This window comes from Anolis sagrei, chromosome X, assembly GCF_037176765.1.
Source record: "Anolis sagrei isolate rAnoSag1 chromosome X, rAnoSag1.mat, whole genome shotgun sequence".
Taxonomy (NCBI): domain Eukaryota; kingdom Metazoa; phylum Chordata; class Lepidosauria; order Squamata; family Dactyloidae; genus Anolis; species Anolis sagrei.
In genome coordinates this window covers 4658044-4680097 of record NC_090034.1, presented here as the reverse complement: position 1 = coordinate 4680097, position 22054 = coordinate 4658044, and the positions used below count along the sequence as shown (strand labels likewise).

General features: G+C 43.4%; 1 protein-coding gene across 2 annotated transcripts in view; it reads right to left on the bottom strand.

The window, feature by feature from the left end:
* LOC137098022 (E3 ubiquitin-protein ligase SMURF1) overlaps positions 1-22054 on the bottom strand; it is a 114736-nt gene that overhangs the window by 6844 nt on the left and 85838 nt on the right. The window contains exons 12-17 of one of the 2 annotated variants that reach the window (XM_067473719.1): positions 15484-15598; positions 5396-5574; positions 2691-2828; positions 2457-2577; positions 1576-1777; positions 1187-1271 (exon numbers count right to left, since the gene is read on the bottom strand). In XM_067473719.1, coding sequence (XP_067329820.1) covers positions 1187-1271; positions 1576-1777; positions 2457-2577; positions 2691-2828; positions 5396-5574; positions 15484-15598 — 840 coding nt within the window. The remainder of the gene's footprint in view (positions 1-1186; positions 1272-1575; positions 1778-2456; positions 2578-2690; positions 2829-5395; positions 5575-15483; positions 15599-22054) is intronic. The other variant, XM_067473720.1, reaches the window with a different exon arrangement.

The window sequence follows — 22054 nt, the reverse complement described above, 5'->3', positions numbered from 1 at the left end:
CGCCCGTCCGTTGGACCATTTGAAGCTTCCAGACAGTCTTCAAAGGCAACCCCATGTAGAGCGCACTGCAGTAGCTTTTGCTGAGTCATTGCATTCATATAACCCTTTCAGTGCTTGACTCACATTTTTGTAGTTAAAAACACCTAGTTATTTTTTTATATATATATTTCTGACAGGTATAACTAGAAACAACATCATACGAAAGCTGACTGGCACAACCTGGGGATCACAACCAGACACAGTGAAGACATCTGCCCTTGCGCTATGCTACTCTGCTGCTGAGTATGCATGCCCAGTGTGGAACACATCTCATCACACTAAAACAGTGGATGTGGCTCTTAATGAAACATGCCGCATTATCACGGGGTGTCTGCGACCCACACCACTGGAGAAATTACACTGCTTAGCTGGGATTCCACCACCTGACATCCGCCGGGAAGTAGCAGCCAATAGTGAAAGGACCAAGGCAGAGACATCTCCAGCTCATCCCCTGTTTGGGTATCAGCCAGCACGTCAACGACTTAAATCAAGACATAGTTTTCTTAGAACTACAGAGACACTCGCTGGAACACCCCAGCAAGCGAGAGTCCAAAAGTGGCAGGCCCAAACCCAGCACCTCAATTCATGGGTGATACCAGATGAGAGACTCCCCCCTGGGCACACAAAAGACTGGGCGACTTGGAAGGCGCTGAACAGATTGCGCTCTGGCACCACGAGATGCAGAGCCAATCTTAAGAAATGGGGCTACAGGGTGGAATCCTCAGCATGCGAGTGCGGAGAAGAACAAACCACTGCCCACCTGCTGCAATGCACCCTGAGCTCTGCCACATGCACGATGGAGGACCTTCTTGCGGCAACCCCAGAGGCACTCCAAGTGGCCAGATACTGGTCAAAGGACATTTAACCAAATACCAAATTTACAAAATCTGTGTGGTTTTTCTTTTTCTTTTTAATCTCTGTGTTTGTTTTGCTCTGTTGGAATTGTAATACAATGGTTGCTGATGACACGATAAATAAATAAATAACAGGTATAACATAAAATATTTAATTCAGAGGTATTATAGGTAACAGATTGGAAATGCAAAGCAGGTGTTTTGCTTAAGCACTTCTTGTTCACCTGGCAGATGCATTCTCCAAGTCACAGGCCCAAACTACCACAAGGCAATATAAAAAAAAGCAGGCTTACCAAGTATGAGCTTTCGGAAGGTTATCCGTGTTTGCATCTATCAAATGGATAGTGAAGAGCCTGGGTCCTGCAGCGCCTGTAGAGCCTTGCAAACAGACATTCTAGTTAAGGCCCTTCGAGAACACAGCCACCCCCACCCCCAGACACTTCTCTGTTGGAGCCAACGTTGTAGATCACCATGGAAAGAGTAAAAGGGGGAAAACAGCAAACGTAATATGCCATCACATCTAAGGCACACCTTGTTTTTGGAGCCTCAAAAGTGGGGGAAAGCGAGCCTTAGATTCTGTGGAATGCAGTAGTCACCAAAGCGAGCTGTTGGGGTGAACCCTGCCCCCCTCTGCCACCCACTTGTAGTACCCAGGCTCTAACTCAGCCTCCCTAGCAGTCACCTTGCAAAGCCTTGAAGCCCTGGAGCGGCACCCGCGTCGAGCCCGTCACAAACTGCAGCAGCCGTGCTCTCCGCTCCTCATCGAAGGCTTCCACCGCTTGCCAGAACCATTTGACGATGTTGCTGTCGGCCATGCAGTGCTTGAGGCGCGTGTTGGACTTCCAGTCGTTCAAGTCAATCTTATCCAGGCCACCGATGATGAGCTGGTGCAGCAAAACACACCCGTTTTTAAGGAGCAAGCACTATGGAACAGGCATGGGCAGACTTCGGCCTTCCCTCCAGGTGTTTGGACTTCAACTCCCACTATTTATTTATTTATTAGCGACATTTATAGGCCACCCTTCTCACCCCAAAGGGGACTCAGAGTGGCTTACTATATATATATATATATATATATATATATATATATATATACACACACACACACACAAATATACACATACACACACAATACATTATATCATAAGCACAGTACAATATCAGCACTATAGATCATTATATTGTACTACACAATTATATTGTAATATTATTAGTAATATTACATGTAATATAAAATATATAATTATAATATAATATTATATTTATTTATATTACTTGTAATATTACTAATAATAGGAGTCCTCGGTGGCTCAGTGGGTTAAACCCCTGTGCTGGTAGGACTGACAGGTTGCAGGTTCGCACCTGAGGAGAGGTGGATGAGCTCCCTCTGTCAGCTCCAGCTCCCCAAGCAGGGACATGAGAGAAGCCTCCCACTGTGTAGCTGAATGCTATGGAGTCATGGGAGTTCTGTGTAGGGAACTGGAGAAGGGGAGTGTGTCCCTCTTGGTTTCACTTTCACTGGTCCCATGAATAAAAAACGAATACAAATGCTGTGCCCAGTACCTCGAGCTCCTTCTGGTCAAAAGGCTTCAATAGATGTTGTGGAATAAGTTCATTAAAGCCTTTCTGAAGAGCCAAGAACTGGGCCTCAATCCCTCTCATGAACCTCCAGTTAACGTACAACCTGAAAAACACATGAAAAGAAATATATATATTTTTTAAAAATACAGAAGATGCAATGTGTTTTCGACCGGACATTACTGTTGAAGGGGAAAATGTCTTCTTTGCCACAGATACCTGACGTATTCTTTCTTGTTCTCCTCCGTGACAGAGACGTTCCTCCCATTTGGTTTGAGCTCATGCTGTAGAATCCTGCCAAACGCATTGTGCTCCACACAGAACGTATGGTCCAAAACTGGAGTAATATCATTCTCTCTGTCAAAAACAAACCCAAAGTATGCAAGTCATTCCTGCTCCTACCAGGACACACCCAGCAATGTTCCTAACTAAATATTTGGACAGCATGAGGCTGAGAAGCTGCCTGAAAGAACTGGGCACCAGGGAGAGAGAGATTTTGAATCACATTTTACATAATGCATGGGTTGTGTATCTGGGCCCTCAGTGACTCAACTGTGTTTTATTAGACGTGTTTGTTGCCAAATGGATTACGCTATTTGTTTTTTTGTTAACACTAGCCATCCCCTGCCACACGTTGCTGTGGCCCAGCCTGTGTATATGTGTATATATGTGGTTTTGCACATGCGTTGTAATGTAATTTTTGTGTTTTGGCTTTTAAATCTCTTTCACTGTGTTTTTCAGTGTTTTATGAGTGATGGTCACTCGTTGGCCTGATAGGTGTATTGTGTCCAAATTTAGTGTCCATTCGTCCAGTTGTATATGAGTTATGTTCATCCCACAAACAAACATTACATTTTTATTGTAACTTTACAATAAAACATTACATTTTTATTGTAACATCACACTTCCTGACTGTGAGAGCCATTCAGCAGTGGAACTCTCTGCCCCGGAGTGTGGTGGAGGCTCGTTCTTTGGAAGCTTTTAAGCAGAGGCTGGATGGCCATCTGTCAGGGGTGCTTTGAATGCAATATTCCTGCTTCTTGGCAGAAAGGGGTTGGACTGGATGGCCCATGAGGTCTCTTCCAACTCTTTGATTCTATGATTCTATTTATATAGATACTAGCCATCCCCTGCCACGCGTTGCTGTGGCCCATATGGGGGTTCTGTGTGGGAGGTTTGGCCCAATTCTATCGTTGCTGGGGTTCAGAATGCTCTGTGATTGTAAGTGAACTATAAATCCCAGCAACTACAACTCCCAAATGTCAAGATTCTATTTTCCCCAAACTCCACCAGTGTTCACATTTGGGCATATTGAGTACTCGTGTAGAGTTTGGTCCAGATCCATCATTGTTTGAGTCCACAGTGCTCTCTATATGTAGGTGAACTACAACTCCAAAACCAAAGGACACTGCCCACCAAACCCTTACAGTATTTTCTGTTGGTCATGGGAGATCTGTTTGCCAAGTCTGGTTTGATTCCATCATTGGTAGTGTTCAGAATGCTCTTTGATTGTAGGTGAACTATAAATCCCAGCAACTACAACTCCCAAATGACAAAAGCAATTTTTTTTTGAGTGAAGGACATACATTGGGTTGTTAGGTGTCTTGTGTCCAAATTTGGTGTCAATTCGTCCAGCGGTTTTTGAGTTCTGTTAATCCCACAAACAAACATTACATTTTAAGGTAAAGGTTGTCCCCTGACATTAAGTCCAGTCATGTCTGACTCTGGGGTGTGGTGGTCATCTCCATTTCTAAGCCGAAGAGCCAGCGTTGTCCATAGACACCTCCAAGGTCATGTGGCCGGCATGACTGCATGGAGCGCCGTTACTTTCCCGCCTCATTACAGGGTGTCTGCGCCCCACACCACTGGAGAAATTACACTGCTTAGCCGGTATTGCACCACCTGACATCCGCCGGGAAGTAGCAGCCAATAGTGAAAGGACCAAGGCAGAGATATCTCCAGCTCATCCCCTGTTTGGGTATCAGCCAGCACGTCAATGACTTAAATCAAGACATAGTTTTCTTAGATCTACAGAGACACTCGCAAGCAAGAACCCCTCAGCAAGCAAGAGTCCAAAAGTGGCAGGCCCAAACCCAGCACCTCAATTCATGGGTGATACCAGATGAGAGACTCCCACTGGACACACAGAAGACTGGGCGACTTGGAAGGCGCTGAACAGACTGCGCTCTGGCACCACGAGATGCAGAGCCAATCTTAAGAAATGGGGCCACAAAGTGGAATCCTCGGCATGCGAGTGGGGAGAGGAGCAAACCACTGACCACCTGCTGCAATGCACCCTGAGCCCTGCCACATGCACAATGGAGGACATTCTTGCGGCAACCCCAGAGGCACTCCAAGTGGCCAGATACTGGTCAAAGGACATTTAACCAAATACCAAATTTGCAAAATCTGTGTGGTTATTTTTCCTTTTCCTTTTTAATTTGTGTGTTTGTTTTGCTCTGTTAGAATTGTAACACAATGGTTGCTGATGACACGATAAATAAAAATACCTTCCCGCCAGAGCGGTCCCTATTGATCTACTCACATTTGCATGTTTTTGAACTGCTAGGTTGGCAGAAGCTAGGGCTGACAGCGGAAGCTCACGCCGCTCCCTGGAATCGAACCTGCGACCTTTTGGTCAACAAGCTCAGCAGCTCAGTGCTTTAACCCACTGCGCCACCGGGGGTTTATAAATAAAACATTACATTTTATTTATATAGATATATAGTAATCACACAGGACAGAGGCCAAAACACAGGACATGAGTTTAAAATCCATGCTTTCAACTGGTTGGGTATTAAAGATTATGTTAATTCTGTAGCATGCTTAAAAAAAAATGGGTTGACAGGATTATTGGATGCATCGGCAACTCAGAATAGGATACCTGACACAGGTTTTGATTTTTTTTCAAGTCAAATACTCACAAAATCCAAACTAAACTCTTGTGCAGTTCTGGGTCGACTGATTCCAGATCAGATAATTGGATGGGTTTTCCCAGAAGCTGCTTGTAGAAAGGAACGGTGAAGCCTCCGTTGATGTAGTGCCCGTGGAACACAGCCAGACCCATTATCCGACCAACGAAGTGGAAGTAAGACAGATGATCCTGCAAGAAATGCCAAAAAGACCAAGAACTCACTATCTAGAAGAGAAGCCCAATGATGACACATCTGGTGGTTAGAGGTATGCCTTTAGATCAGGCATGGGCGAACTTCGGCCCTCCCTCCAGATGTTTTGGACTTCAACTCCCGCAATTCCTAACAGCCGGTAGGTAGGGCCGAAGTTCAACATGCCTGGACTAAATCAGCACTTTGAACAGATGTTGCTTGGAAAAGATTTTTTGAGATGCTCCTCAGGATCATGACTCATTCTCCCAGGACCCTCTTCAAAATATTTTGCACTTCTCCAGAGTTTGGGGTGTTTCTGGAGTCTGCAGTTACCTCCCACTTTATGTATGAAGGGCTCAATTTAGTCAGACATATTAAAAACTAACTAGGTATTTTTAATTACAAAAATGTGAGTCGAGCACTGAAAGGGTTAAATGGGTGCAATGACTAAGCAAAAGCTGTAGTACTACATAAGCAGGTGTGCCTCTAGCTTAGAAGCCCTCTGTCTGTGAGAGGTCTCTGTGGAAGAAAGGCCTCAGTGTGTTACTAGGCCTCAGTATGAGAAGGCCTCAGTGTTAGTTCACCGCAGTGGAAGAGAGGTGTCAGTCTGAGACAGCCCTCAGTATGAGAAGGCCTCAGTGGGAGAAAGGCTTCAGTGTTACTTCGCCTCAGTGGAAGAAAGGTGTCAGTGTTAGTTCACTGTGTGTTAGTTCACTGCAGTGGGAGAGAGGCATCAGTCTGTGACAGCCCTCAGTATGAGAAAGCCTCAGTGAGAGAAAGGCCTCAGTGTTAGTTCGCCTCAGTGGAAGAAAGGTGTCAGTCCAAGATAGCCTTCAGTATGACAAGGTCTCAGTGTTAGTTCAATGCAGTGGGAGAGAGGCATCAATCTGAGACAGACCTCAGTATGAGAAGGCCTCAGTGTTAGTTCACCGCAGTGGAAGAGAGGTATCAGTCTGAGACAGCCCTCAGTATGAGAAGGCCTCAGTGGGAGAAAGGCCTCAGTGTTACTTCGCCTCAGTGGAAGAAAGGTGTCAGTCCAAGAGACCTCGGTGTTAGTTCACCGCAGTGGGAGAGAGGCATCAGTCTGAGACAGCCCTCAGTATGAGAAAGCCTCACTGGGAGAAAGGCCTCAGTGTTAGTTCGCCTCAGTGGAAGAAAGGTGTCAGTCTGAGATAGCCTTCAGTATGAGAAGGCCTCAATGTTAGTTCAACGCAGTGGGAGAGAGGCATCAATCTGAGACAGACCTCAGTATGAGAAGGCCTCAGTGTTAGTTCACCGCAGTGGGAGAGAGGCGTCAGTCTGTGACAGCCCACAGTATGAGAAGGCCTCAGTGGGAGAAAGGTGTCAGTCCAAGAGCCCTCAGTATGAGAGGCCTCAGTGTTAGTTCACTGCAGTTGGAGAGAGTCTGAGACAGCCCTCAGTATGAGAAGGCCTCAGTGGGAGAAAGGCCTTAGTGTTAGTTCGCCTCAGTGGAAGAAAGGTGTCAGTCCGATATAGCCCTCAGTATGAGAGGCCTCAGTGTTAGTTCACTGCAGTTGGAGAGAGAGTCTGAGGCAGCCCTCAGTATGAGAAGGCCTCAGTATGAGAAGGCCTCAGTGGGAGAAAGGCCTCAGTGTTAGTTCGCCTCAATGGAAGAAAGGTGTCAGTCCGAGACAGCCCTCAGTATGAGAAGGCCTCAGTATTAGTTCACCACAGTGGGAGAGAGATGTCAGTCTGAGATAGCCCTCAGTATGAGAAGGCCTCAGTGGGAGGAAGGCCTTAGTGTTAGTTCGCCTCAATGGAAGAAAGGTGTCAGTCCAAGAGCCCTCAGTATGAGAAGGCCTCAGTGGGAGAAAGGCCTTAGTGTTAGTTCATCTTAGTAGAAGACAGGTGTCAGTCCAAGACAGCCCTCAGTATGAGAATGCCTCAGTGTTAGTTTACTGCAATGGGAGAGAGATGTCAGTCTGAGACAGTGTTAGTGGAAGAAAAGTGTCTGTCCGATATAGCCCTCAGTATGAGAAGGCCTCAGTGTTAGTTCACCACAATGGGAAGAGAGACATCAGTCTGAGACAGCCCTCAGTATGAAAAGGTCTCAGTGGGAGAAAGGCCTTAGTGTTACTTTGCCTCAGTGGAAGAAAGGTGTCAGTCCAAGATCCCTCAGTATGAGAGGCCTCAGTGTTAGTTCACTGCAGTTGGAGAGAGAGTCTGAGACAGCCCTCATTATGAGAAGGCCTCAGTGTGAGAAGGGCCTCAGTGTTAGTTCGCCTTAGTAGGTGTCAGTCCAGACAACACTCAGTCTGAGAATGCCTCAGTGTTAGTTCACTGCAGTGGGAGAGAGATGTCAGTCTGAGACAGCCCTCAGTATGAGAAGGCCTCAGTGGGAGAAAGGCCTTAGTGTTAGTTCATCTTAGTAGAAGACAGGTGTCAGTCCAAGACAGCCCTCAGTATGAGAATGCCTTAGTGTTAGTTCACTGCAGTGGGAGAGAGATGTCATTCTGAGACAGCCCTCAGTATGAGAAGGCCTCAGTGGGAGAAAGGCCTTAGTGTTAGTTCATCTTAGTAGAAGACAGGTGTCAGTCCAAGACAGCCCTCAGTATGAGAAGGCCTCAGTGTGTTAGTAGGCCTGATGTGAGAAGCTTCAGTGAGAGAAGCCCCAGGTTGAAGGGCATCATGTATGAATGCTCCAGTGTGACGGCTGCAGTGTGTAAAGCTACTGTGTGAAGCTCCTGTGTAACTATGGTATGAGAAGAGGCTCTGTGAGAGCAAAGCCAGCGTTGAAGCAAAGAAAGAAGTGTAAAGAAATTTGTGTTATGGAAACCTTGTTTTTGTAAACAGTGCAAACGTGTTATTTTGCTATAAAGAAAAGCCTCCTATGGAAGAGATAACATGGGTCTGTGTTTTTTTGTTCTTTTTATCACTGTTGGCTACTGGTGCTGGGTTATGCTACTGATAAGTTACTCTACTGTACATTTATGAGGAGAGTCTTTTGTTAAAAAGCCCACTCGCTCAACAAAGTTTTGTTATATAAGGATCAGCACTCTGAAAATGAAGTTGCTTTTAGTCTATACGATGTCAGAACAGCCCTCTTCCTTAACGTAAACAACAGCCAAACACCCTTAGTTTTGTAAGAAAAATGTGAGCCAATCGGCTGGATGCGTTGCCAGCCATTTCCCAAGGAAACAATGGCTTCCTAGGGCAACCAACCCACACCAAGCACCACCCTGAAGGTTGTTAGTTTGAAAAATAATGTCGCTTTCAAACAAGTCAACGTGTTTTGAGGAAATGCTGCTACAGGAAGTCAGTTCTGTAAAGAATTTTCTTTTGGTTAAGATGAAGTGGCTGGTTCTAAGGTGAGCAATGCAATGAGCGTTTAGTGTGGAACCAAAAAAGGAAATGAACAGGAAGAGTCACAATTACTCCATGACTGAAAAAGCCGAGGCTCTACAAATTAATCCATTACAAGCAGCCGATGCTTTAAGGTCCTCAGACATGTTAGGCCTACTTACCTTCACCACAGTTTTGTTTGGGGTCAACTGGAAAATAGAAATGGACAGATTCGCATAATATATATATATAAAGGCTACTGAGCTAGGGAAAGCTCAGACCTCACACCTGGGCCCCTTCTACACCGTCATATAATCCAGATTATCATTATTTGCTTTGAACTGGATTATTTGAGTCTACACTGCCATATAATACAGTTCAAATTAGATAAATGTGTATTTTGTATGGCAGTGTAGAAGAAGATCTTAGTTAAAGATCTGACCTTGAACAATGGCTTATGCCAGTGGTTCTCAACCTGGGGTCCCCAGATGTTTTTGGCCTTCAACTCCCAGAAATCCTAACAGCTGGTAAACTGGCTTGGGTTTCTGGGACTTGTAGGCCAAAAACATCTGGGGACCCCAGGTTGAGAACCACTGGCTTATGCAATTTGCATGTCTGGGAAAAACTGGAATTATGTCATCCCATTCCGTTGTAATGGACTCAGACCATAGGCACTGTGAAACCCAATGTGCAAATGGCAGATTAGCTGATTGACAGGAAGGTCTTGCTGTATATAGTGTATATATATATCACATATACTCGAGTATAAGCCGAGGCACCCAATTTTGCCACAAATAACTGGGAAAACGTATTGACCCGAGTATAAGCCGAGTGTGGGAAAAGCAGCATCTACTGGTAAATTTCAAAATAAAAATACCAATAAAATTACATTAATTAAATCATCAGTAGGTGAAATGTTTATGAATATTTACATAAATAAAACTGTAATTTAAGAGAAGACGGTCCATCTCTGATTAAACCGTTATTCTAAACTTCTTTAATGTAAATGTGCTTACGTATTCTTCCAGTAAAATAATAAAGGTAATAATAATAATATAGTAAAATAATAGAATAAAATAATAAATGTAGTAACAATAGAGTAAAATTTATTTATTATTTTATTTATTTCTTGCACTTATTGACCGCCACTCTCAGCCCTAGGGCGACTCGTGGCGGTGAACAACAACACAGAAAAGACAGCTTACAGTGAATCAAAAACAATACATGACGATCTACTACTACATAACATATACTTATGCTAAAAATCCGCTTCGTCAAATCCTGGGTCATAATCCATTTCATAGTCATTGTCCATTCCTGTCATCATTTCAATGATCTAACACTCAATTAAAGGCCAGCTCGAAGAGCCATGTTTTCAGGCTCCTACGAAAGGCCATAAGGGAGGGCGCCTGCCTAACTTCAGCAGGGAGGGTGTTCCACAGCCGGGGGGCCACCACCGAGAAGGCCCGCTCTCTCGTCCCCGCCAGGCGTGCCTGTGAGGCGGGCAGGACCGAGAGAAGGGCCTCCCCGGATGATCTCAAGGTCCTCGTGGGCTCGTAGGCCGAGATGCGGTCTGCAAGGTATTTTGGGCCGGAACCGTTTAGGGCTTTGTAGGATAACACCAGCACCTTGAATTGGACCCGGTAGCAAATCGGCAGCCAGTGGAGCTGGGACAGCAGGGGCGTTGTATGCTCCCTGCGCCCTGCTCCTGTTAACAACATGGCTGCCGCGCGCTGGACTAGCTGGAGCTTCCGGGCCGTCTTCAAGGGCAGCCCCACGTAGAGAGCGTTGCAGTAGTCGAGGCGGGATGTGACCAAAGCGTGTACCACCGTGGCCAAGTCAGACTTCCCAAGATACGGGCGCAGCTGGCGCACGAGCCTAAGCTGTGCAAATGCTCCCCTGGTCACCGCTGAAACCTGGGGGTCCAGGCTCAGCGACGAATCCAGGGTCACACCCAAGCTGCGAACCTGCGCCTTCAAGGGGAGTGCGACCCCGTCCAGCACAGGCTGTAACCCTATACCCTGTTCGGCCTTGCGACTGACCAGGAGTACCTCTGTCTTGTCTGGATTTAGTTTCAGTTTGTTCGCCCTCATCCAGACCATTACAGCGGCCAGGCACCGGTTCAGGACTTCGACGGCCTCCTTAGTAGCAGGTGGGAAGGAGTGACAGAGCTGGACGTCATCTGCGTACAGGTGACACCGCACCCCGAAACTCCGGATGATCTCACCCAGCGGCTTCATGTAGATGTTAAACAGCATGGGGGACAGGATGGAGCCCTGAGGAACGCCACAGGTCAATGGCTGTGGTGTTGAACAGGAGTCCCCCAATAACACCTTCTGGGTACGACCCTCCAGAAATGACCGGAGCCACTGCAAAGCAGTGCCCCCAAGACCCATCTCTGCAAGGCGCCCCAGAAGAATACCGTGGTCGACGGTATCGAAGGCCGCTGAGAGGTCCAGGAGCACCAACAGGGACACACTCCCCCTGTCTAGCTCCCGGCGCAGATCATCCACTAAGGCGACCAAGACCGTCTCGGTACCATGTCCCGGTCTGAAACCAGACTGTGCCGGATCCAGATAATCCGTGTCTCTCAAGAATACCTGGAGTTGTGAGGCCACCACGCTTTCCATGACTTTGCCCAAGAAGGGAAGATTGGAAACAGGCCGAAAGTTTTCGAATTTAGTGGGGTCAAGTGATGGTTTCTTCAACAGCGGCTTTATAATAGCCTGTTTTAGGCTCGCTGGAATCTTGCCTTCCCGGAGGGAGGCATTAACCACCACCGTTACCCACTCGGCCAATCCCCCTCTGGCCTCCTTCAGAAGCCAGGATGGGCAGGGGTCTAGGATGGACGTGGTAGGCCTCATTCCTCCAAGTATCTTGTCCACATCCTCGGGTTTCACAAACTGAAAAGAATCCAACAAAATCGGACAAGCAGGTGCTTGTGTCACATCCACGGAGACTGCATTTAATGTGGCGTCCAGCCCAGAGCGGATCAAAGCGACTTTGTCTGCAAAGAACCGAGCAAATGCTTCACAGCGCGTGGCCGAATTGTCAGGGCTCCCACCTGAGATAGGGGGAGTTAAAAGACCTCTGACAATCCGAAACAACTCCGCCGGACGGTTTTTTGCAGACGCAATAGTGGCCGCAAAGAAAGTTTTCTTTGCGGCTTTTATTGCCGCGGCATATGCCCTTAGAAAGGACACAAACCGTGTTCGATTTGGCTCGCTTGGGTCCGAGCGCCACACGCTCTCTAGAACCCTCTTCCTTCGCTTCATCGCTGCCAGCTCCTCAGTGAACCAAGGGGCTGGTTTAGCTCGGTTACTTGAGAGGGGACGTTCCGGAGCGATCCTGTCAATTGCCCTGGTCATCTCCCCATTCCAGAGAGCGACCAAGGCCTCGACATTATCACCTACCGCGGTGGCGGGAAACTCCCCAAGAGCCGTCAGGAATCCATTCGGATCCATAAGCCTCCTGGGGCGGACCATCTTAATGGGTCCTCCACCCTTGCGGAGGTTAGGGGGCGCAGTGAGCCTAAACCTGATCAGGAAGTGGTCGGTCCATGGCAACGGAGCGGTAGATAACTCCTCCACACCGCCACCCTGCTCCCATCCCTGACAGAAGACCAAGTCCAATGTGTGTCCAGCACAGTGGGTGGGGCCAGTTATTCGTTGGGACAGCCCCATGGTTGCCATGGCGGACATGAAGTCCTGAGCCGCTCCTGTGAGGGTTGCCTCGGCATGGATGTTGAAGTCCCCCAGCACAAGAAGCCGTTGGGACTCCACCGCCAGGCTCGAGACCACCCCCGCTAGCTCAGGTAGGGAGACTGTAGTGCAGCGAGGTGGACGGTACACTAACAGAATCCCTATTCTGTCCCGGTCACCCACCCTCAGGTGGACGCATTCAAAATTTGTGGTCTGCGGGATGGGGCTCCTGGTCAGATGGATGGAATCTCTATAGACCACTGCGACCCCGCCTCCCCGTCCTCCGGCTCTTGGTTGGTGTTGCACGGAGAAACCTGGAGTAAAGTAATAATAATGTAATAATAATAGAGTAAAATAATAAATGTAATACTAATAATAGAGTAAAATAATAAATGTAATAACTGAGTAAAATAATAATAATATTCTTCCAAGAATAATAAAGAGTAAAATAGTAAGTGTAATAATAATAATAGAGTAAAATAATAATAACTATAGAGTAAAATAAAAATATAATAATAAATAGAATAAAATAATAATGTAATAATAATAGAGTAAAATAATAAATGTAATAACACAGTAAAATAATAATAAAATTACATTAATTAAAGCATCAGTAGGTGAAATATTTATGAATATTTACATAAATAAAACTGTAATTTAAGAGAAGACAGTCCATCTCTGATGAAACCATTATTCTAAACTTCTTTAATGTAAATGTGCTTACGTATTCTTCCAGTAAAATAATAAAGGTAATAATAATAATAATAATAATAATAATAATAATAATAATAATAGAGTAAAATAATAAATGTAGTAACAATAGAGTCAAATAACTATAGAGTAATAACAATGTAATAATAATAGAGTAAAATAATAAATGTAATAACAGAGTAAAATAATAATATTCTTCCAAGAATAATAGAGTAAAATAATAAATGTAACAATAATAATAATAATATAGTAAAATAATAATAACTATAGAGTAAAATAAAAATATAATAATAAATAGAATAAAATAATAATGTAATAATAATAGAGTAAAATAATAAATGTAATAACATAGAGTAAAATAATAAATGTAATACTAATAATAGAGTAAAATACTAAATGTAATAGAGTAAAATAATAATAAAATTACATTAATTAAAGCATCAGTAGGTGAAATATTTATGAATATTTACATAAATAAAACTGAAATTTAAGAGAAGACGGTCCATCTCTGATTAAACCGTTATTCTAAACTTCTTTAATGTAAATGTGCTTACGTATTCTTCCAAGAATAATAAAGAGTAAAATAATAAATGTAATAATAATATAGTAAAATAATAAACGTGGTAATAATAATAATAAAATAAAATAATAAATGTAGTAACAATGGAGTAAAATAACTACAGAGTAATGACAACAAATAGAGTAAAATAAAATATAATAATAAATGGAGTAAAACAATAATGTAATAATAATAAATAGAGTAAAATAATAAATGTAATAACATAGAGTAAAATAATAAATGTAATAAGAGTAAAATAATAATAAAATTACATTAATTAAAGCATCAGTAGGTGAAATATTTATGAATATTTACATAAATAAAACTATAATTTAAGAGAAGACGGTCCATCTCTGATTAAACCGTTATTCTAAACTTCTTTAATGTAAATGTGCTTACGTATTCTTCCAAGAATAATAAAGAGTAAAATAATAAATGTAAAAATAATATAGTAAAATAATAAACGTGGTAATAATAATAATAAAATAAAATAATAAATGTAGTAACAATGGAGTAAAAAAACTACAGAGTAATAATAACAATAGAGTAAAATAATAAATGTAATAATAATAATAGAGTAAAATAATAATGTAATAATATTAAAGAGTAAAGTAATAATGTAATAATAATAAAGAGTAAAATAATAAATGTAAAAATAATAATAGAGTAAAATAATAAATATAATAATAATAGAGTAAAATAATAATGTAATAATAATAAAGAGTAAAGTAATAATGTAATAATAATAAAGAGTAAAATAATAAATGTAATAATAATAATAGAGTAAAATAATAATGTAATAATAATAAAGAGTAAATAATGTAATAATAATAGAGTAAAATAATAAATGTAATAATAATAATAGAGTAAAATAATAATGTAATAATAATAGAGTAAAATAATAATGTAATAATAATAAAGAGTAAAGTAATAATGTAATAATAATAAAGAGTAAAATAATAGTAATAATAATAGAGTAAAATAATAAATGTAATAATAATAGAGTAAAATAATAAATGTAATAAAATAATAATAGAGTAAAATAAATGTAATAAAATAGAATAAAATAATAAATGTAATACTAATAATAGAGTAAAATAATAAATGTAATAAAATAATAATAGAGTAAAATAAATGTAATAAAATAGAATAAAATAATAAATGTAATACTAATAATAGAGTAAAATAAGAAATGTAATAAAATAATAATAGAGTAAAATAATGTAAATGTAATAGTAATAATAAGAAATACAGTAAAATAATAAATGACTGACTTGATTATAAGCCCAGGGGAACTTTTTCAGCCTTAAAAAAGGGCTGGAAAACTCGGTTTATACTCAAGTAAATACTTAATATTAAGTCTGAATACTTAATATGAGCCTGGGAATTTAAGATGTATCCACTATATTGTACAAATTCATTGAATATTTGGCCCCCGATCTCCTTCCAAATTGGGAGCACTGCTTTTGAGACTTTTCCACTTCAAAGGGGTTGATTTTGTCTGAACAATCCATTTCCGAAGCCACAAAGAAGCATTTGAGCTCCTTTTTGTATCCTGCCAAAATTTCCATATTTTTTTTCCTAATACACATCACAAGCACACTGTACAAATATTTGTGTTTTATGATACTTACGGGATTGATAGAAGAGTCTGGATTTATCTGCAGCATGTAAATGTTATCTGTTGAGTACTGGAAGAGTCCATAATATGGGTTCAACATTTCATGGCACAATAGGTATAACCACTCCCTGTAAAAAAAAAAAAAAACAGAAAGCAACAGGGCTGTTATACATTCTGCAGAGATTTTGTACAAAAGCAAAAGCTTGCCTGCCCATTAAAGCAGGAATCTCTTATTCACGGAGTACAAATATCTCCAAAGGAAAAAAGTCTCCAGAGTTAATGGGATAAATGGTGACAAATTAAGACATTATTATTCCTTTGATTAGCCTCTCCTGGGAAAATAAGTACAAGCACTCGTTGGCTGGCACGGGAACTCTTTGGCTCCCAACCCAGTGCAATGATAGAACACAGAAAGTAGGTCACTTTGCATTATCAAGTGATGATCTGTTAATTAGCTATTACACACAGCAAGGCTCTGTTTAAAAAGGGAGGACTTGATCTAATGCTCTTCCTCTCTTTCTCCATATTTTTTTCTTGTTGCAAATGCTATTATAGTAAATAATACAAGAAGAAATCTACAAGTAGTGCTTAGATCAGGCCTGGGCAAACTTCCTAACTAGCACTCCCTGCTAGGACTAGATGCCCAGTGATGGAAGGAAGGGAAGGAGGAAGGAAAGAGAGATGGAAGGAAGGACAAAAGGAAGGAATTGAAGGATGGAAAGAGAAAAATGAAGAGAGGAAAAGAGGGAGGAAAGAGGGAAGGAAGGGAAGACAAACGAGGAGGAAGGAGGAAGGAAAAAGAGGAAGGATGGAAGGAAGGGAAGGAGGAAGGAAAAAGAGAGAGGAAGGAAGAAATGAAGGCAGGAAGGGAAGGATAAAGGAAAGAGAGAGAAAAGGGAAGGGAGGAGAAAGAGGAAGAGAGGGAAGGAGGGAGGGAAGAGGGAAGAAAAAGACAAAGGGGAAGGATGAAAGGGTAGAAGGGAATGATGGAAGGAAGGGAAGGAAGAAGGAAAAAGAGGAACAATGGAAGGAAAGGAAGGATAAAGGAAAGACAGAAGGAGGGAAAGACAAAAGGGAAGGAAGGAAGGATGAAAGGGTGGAAGGGAATGATGGAAGGGAATGAGGAAGGAAAAAAGAGGATGGAAGGAAGAGAAGGATAAAGGAAAGAGGGAAGGAAGGAAAGACACAATGGAAGGAAGGAGAAAGAGGGAGAGAGGGAGGAAAGAGGGGAGGAAGAAAGGACGAAAGATGGAAGGAGAAAGAGTGAGGTAAGAAGGAAGGAAAGAGAGAAGGAAGGAAAGACAAAAGGGTGGAAGGGAAGGATGGAAAGAAGGGAGAGAGGGAGGAAGAGAGGAAGGAAAGAGAGAAGGAAGACAAAAGGGAAGGAAGGAAGGAGCAAGAGGGGTAGAAGGGTGAAAGGGAAGGAAGGAGGGAGGAAAAGAGGGAAGGAGAAAGGAAAAGAGGGAGGAAAGAGGGAAGAAAAAGACAAGATGGAAGGATGAAAGGGTAGAAGGAAAGGATGGATGGAAGGAAGGAAAACAAGAAGGAAAAAGAGGAAGGATGAAAGGAAGGAAATGAAGGATAAAGGAAAATCAGAAGGAAGAATAGTCAAAAGGGAAGGAAGGATGAAAGGGTACAATGGAAGAAAGGGAAGGAGGAAGGAAAAAGTGGATGGAAGGAAAGAGAGAAGGAAGGAAAGACACAATGGATGGAAGGAAGGAAGGAAGGAAGGAAGGAAGGAAGGAGAGAGGGAGGGAAGAGGGAAGGAAGGATGAAAGGGTGGAAGGGAAGGATGGAAGGAGAAAGAGGGAAGTAAGGAGGAAGGAAAGAGAGAAGGAAGGAAAGACAAAAGGAAGGGAAAGACAAAAGGGTGGAAGGGAAGATGAAAAGAGGGAAGGGAGGGAAAAAGGAAGGAAAGAGAGAAGGAAGGAAGGAGGAAAGAGTGGAAGGGAATGGAGGAAGGGAGAAAGACGAAGGAGGAGGAAAGAGAGAAGGCAGACAAATGGAAAGGAAGGAAAAAGAGGGAGAGAAGGATGAACAGGTAAAAGGGAAGGAAGGAGGATGAGAGGGAGGGAAGGAGAGAAGGAGGAAGGAAAGAGAGAAGAAGAAAAAGAAGTAGTAGTTTATTTTTCTACCCTGCCTCCATCTCCCTGAAGGGACTCGGGACGGCTTACATGGGGCCAAGTCCAAGTCAACGTACAATTAAAAATAGAAGAATAACATATTAAAATAGCATAAAAACAGCATCATCACAAACAATAATAAACAAGCATCATAAGCCACAACAGAAATACCTCAAGTCTCATTTTTTGGGGAGAGGGGGCCAATGTGTGAACGAGTTAAAGAATAGTCTAGTCAATAAGGTGGATAGAGCGTATAGTAGCATAGGAATAGAGCAATTAAACAGGATGACTTCAGCTTAACTTAAAAGTGTAGTAATCAAATATAGGAACTTGAACTCAGGTCATGGTTAGAGACCATCTGTCAAAGGAGTCGTCAGTCGAATGCACAACAAAAGTTCCTTACGGAATGTGGATAGGGAGGGTGCCAGCCTAATCTCCCTGGGGAGGGAGTTCCAGAAACAAGGGGCCACCACCGAGAATGCCCTTTCTGTCGTCCTCACCAACAGCGCCTGAGACGGGGGTGGGAGCGAGTGAAGAGCATCCCCGGAAGATCTTAAGGACTGTGTGGGCTCATAGGGGAGGATGCAGTCATGAAGACAGGCAGGTCCTGAACTGTTTAGATTTATTCGATTAAACTGGATTAATTCTACAGTGTAGATGTGCCGGTGATAGCATGGTAGCTGGGTCCGGAAGCTCTGAGTGTTACAGAGAAGGAAGGAAGGAGAGGGTGGTGAGAGAGAGGAGGGCCTAAGAAGTGAACCCAAGGGTTTCCCCATACCTGGCTTAGATGCAACTGATAAAAAAGGCAAGAGCTAAACGCAAAGGAATGAACACTTTTTATGGGAAGTTAAGTTTCTAAGGGGAAAAAAGGTGACTGACACACTTCCGTGCGACAGTAGTCGTGGTATGTCGAGAGTTATTACCCTGAGATAATAAGGGAGCTTAATTGCCCAATGAGGATCCCCCTGAAGCTCAAGAGGAGACATTTGGCTAAGCCAGCCCCAGCGGATTCAGCAACTGTCTAGACAGCTCTAAAGCGCAGACAAGATAAAGAAACTCTTGCAACATGCCAGTGATGACAAGGGAGAGGTCAAAAAGGAAGCGCTCTCAGACGGGAAGAATTTTGTCTAGAGTGTTTAAGATTAGGGGATATATCAGCGGAGCGAGACAAAAAACAGCCTTACTCAGGGTGATTTTAGCTGCTGACGCCCTGAGCCCTTGAAAGAGCTGCCAAGCCCAGGAAACAATAGCTCAGAGGCAAGGAAGCGAGCAATGTTACAAGAGGATCCCGGGACAAAACACTGGCACATCGCTGGGAGGAATGCAGCAAGTTCTACAACAGGCATGGGCAAACTTGGGCCCTCCCTCCAGGAGTTGTGGACTTCAACTCCCACAATTCCTAACAGCCGGTAGGCTGTTAGGAATTGTGGGAGTTGAAGTCCACAACTCCTGGAGGGAGGGCCCAAGTTCACCCATGCCTGTTCTACATTAATTGAAAGGACAGGGATGTGTTAAACAGGTATGTGTCAAACAGGGATGTGTTATTGCCCCAACTCTATTCTCCATCTTCATCGCTATGATACTTCACCTTGTTGATGGGAAGCTTCCCACCGGAGTGGAAATCATCTATCGGACAGATGGCAAGCTGTTTAACCTCAGCAGACTGAAAGCCAAAACCAAGGTTACAACATCTGTTACAGAACTCCAGTATGCTGATGACAATGTCGTCCGTGCGCATTCAGAAGATCTACAAGCCACTCTAAACACCTTCGCAAAAGCATAAACGAAGCTTGGCCTGTCACTGAACATCGAGAAAACCAAAGTGCTGTTCCAGCAGTCACCAGCCATCCCCTCCCCAATGCTAGAGATACAACTTAATGGTGTAGCATTACAAAATGTTGACCATTTCCGCTACCTTGGCAGCCACCTCTCCACCAAAGTCAACATCGGCGCCCAAATACAACACCGCCTAAGCTCTGCGAGTGCAGCATTTTCCCGAATGAAGCAGAGAGTGTTTGAGGACCGGGACATCCGTAGGGATACCAAGGAGCTTGTCTATAAAGCTATTCCCCTCCCAAACCTGCTATATGCCTGTGAGACGTGGACTGTCTACATACGTCAAATACAACTCCTGGAACGATTCCATCAGCGCTGCCTCCGGAAAATCCTGCAAATATCTTGGGAAGACAAGCGGACAAATGACAGTGTGCTGGAAGAAGCAAAGACCACCAGCACTGAAGCGATGGTCCTCTGCCATCAAGTCCGCTGGACCGGCTACGTCGTCCGGATGCCCGACCACCGTCTCCCAAAGCAGTGGATCTACTCTGAACTTAAGAACGGAAAACGAAATGTTGGTGGACAGGAAAAGAGATTTAAAGATGGCCTCAAAGCCAACCTTAAAAACTCTGGCATAGACACTGAGAACTGGGAAGCCCTGGCCCTTGACCGCTCCAGCTGGAGGTCAGCTGTGACCAGCAGTGCTGCAGAATTCGAGGAGGCACGAGTGGAGGGTGAAAGAGAGAAACGTGCCAGGAGGAAGGCGCGTCAAGCCAACCCCGACCGGGACCACCTTCCACCTGGAAACCAATGCCTTCACTGTGGGAGAAGATGCGGGTCAAGAATAGGGCTCCACAGCCACATACGAATCCACAAAAATAGTCATCAAGGAAGACCATCTTACTCGTCCAACGAGGGATCGCCTAAGTAAGTAAGTAAGCTTTTCAGTTATTTCTAAGGCTGAAAAATAAGTCTGATTATCCGCACAGGGACAAAGAAAATGACTGCATGCGTGCCTGTCTGTTTTAGGCAGATCCTCCCAAAGGATTTAATTTTACGCTGGGATGAAGATGAATGCCAGCTTAAGCATGACTCTGCAATGTTTGGAGGGGGAGAGCCAACTGGCATGGACAGGATGAGCACCAGAGTTTGGAGCGGCCGCGTAGCCCTCCGGATGCTGCTGAACGGCAACTCCCAGCATTTCGAGTCACCAAATATGCTGACTAGGACCGCTGAAGGAGGCACAATTCCCACCACGGATGTATAAGCTTTCAAGGCTACACATCTCCAAAGGGAACACACATATTGGCCCGTTACAAGTGTTGACTGAGTCAATTGAAATGCAAACGTTTTGACTATTTTGATCATTTTTTCTGCTTTTGTTTCAGTAAGAAGTTGTGATTTCTATGTTGGCTGGCAATCCAACACACCAGAAGTTGGGAAGAAGAACAACAACACAATAACAACAATAATTACCCACCTCTCCTTATGGCTATTATTGTTGTTGTTGTTATTTTATACACAACAATATTAGTACACAGCAAACAAGATCACAAGCTTGCTGTTGTATTGGATCACATGTCAAATATTTCCCAAGTGTCTAGGACTATGTGATGTATCGGCAAATAATTAATGCAAATCCAAGTAGGGTGGCCTTTTGCAGCTGACAGATGGTAATTTTGTCAGCGTTGATTGTTTTTAAGTGCAGGCCAAGGTCTTTAGGCACTGCACCCAGTGTGCCGATCACCACTCTGACCACCTTTACTATTATTATTTCATACATAACAAGATTAGTACACAGCAAACAAATATCACTATACTGGCAGTTGTATTGGATCACACGTCAGACACTTTCCAAGTGTCTAGGACTGTGTGATGTATCGGCAAATAATTAATGCAAATCCAAGTAGGGTGGCCTTTTGCAGCTGACAGATGGTAATTTTGTCAGCGTTGATTGTTTTAAGTGCAGGCCAAGGTCTTTAGGCACTGCACCCAGTGTGCCGATCACCACTGGGGCCACCCTTACTATTATTATTTAATACATAACAAGATTAGGACACAGCAAACAAGATTAGTATGCTGGCTGCTGCATTGGATCACACGTTGGACACTTCCCAAGTGTCTAGGACTATGTGATGTATCGGCAAATGATGTGTGCAGATCAAAGTAGTGTGGCCTTTTGCAGCTGACAGGTGGTAATTTTGTCAGCGCCGATTGTGTTCAAGTGCAGGCCAAGGTCTTTAGGCACTGCACCCAGTGTGCCGATCACCACTGGGGCCACCCTTACTATTATTATTTCATACATAACAAGATTAGTACACAGCAAACAAATATCACTATACTGGCAGTTGTATTGGATCACACGTCAGACACTTCCCAAGTGTCTAGGACTGTGTGATGTATCGGCAAATAATTAATGCAAATCCAAGTAGGGTGGCCTTTTGCAGCTGACAGATGGTAATTTTGTCAGCGTTCATTGTTTTTAAGTGCAGGCCAAGGTCTTTAGGCACTACACCCAGTGTGCCGATCAACACTGAGATCACCTTTACTATTATTATTTAATACATAACAAGATTAGTACACAGCAAACAAGATTACTATGCTGGCTGCTGCATTGGATCACACGTTCGACACTTCCCAAGTGTCTAGGACTGTGTGATGTATCGGTGAATAATGCGTGCAGAT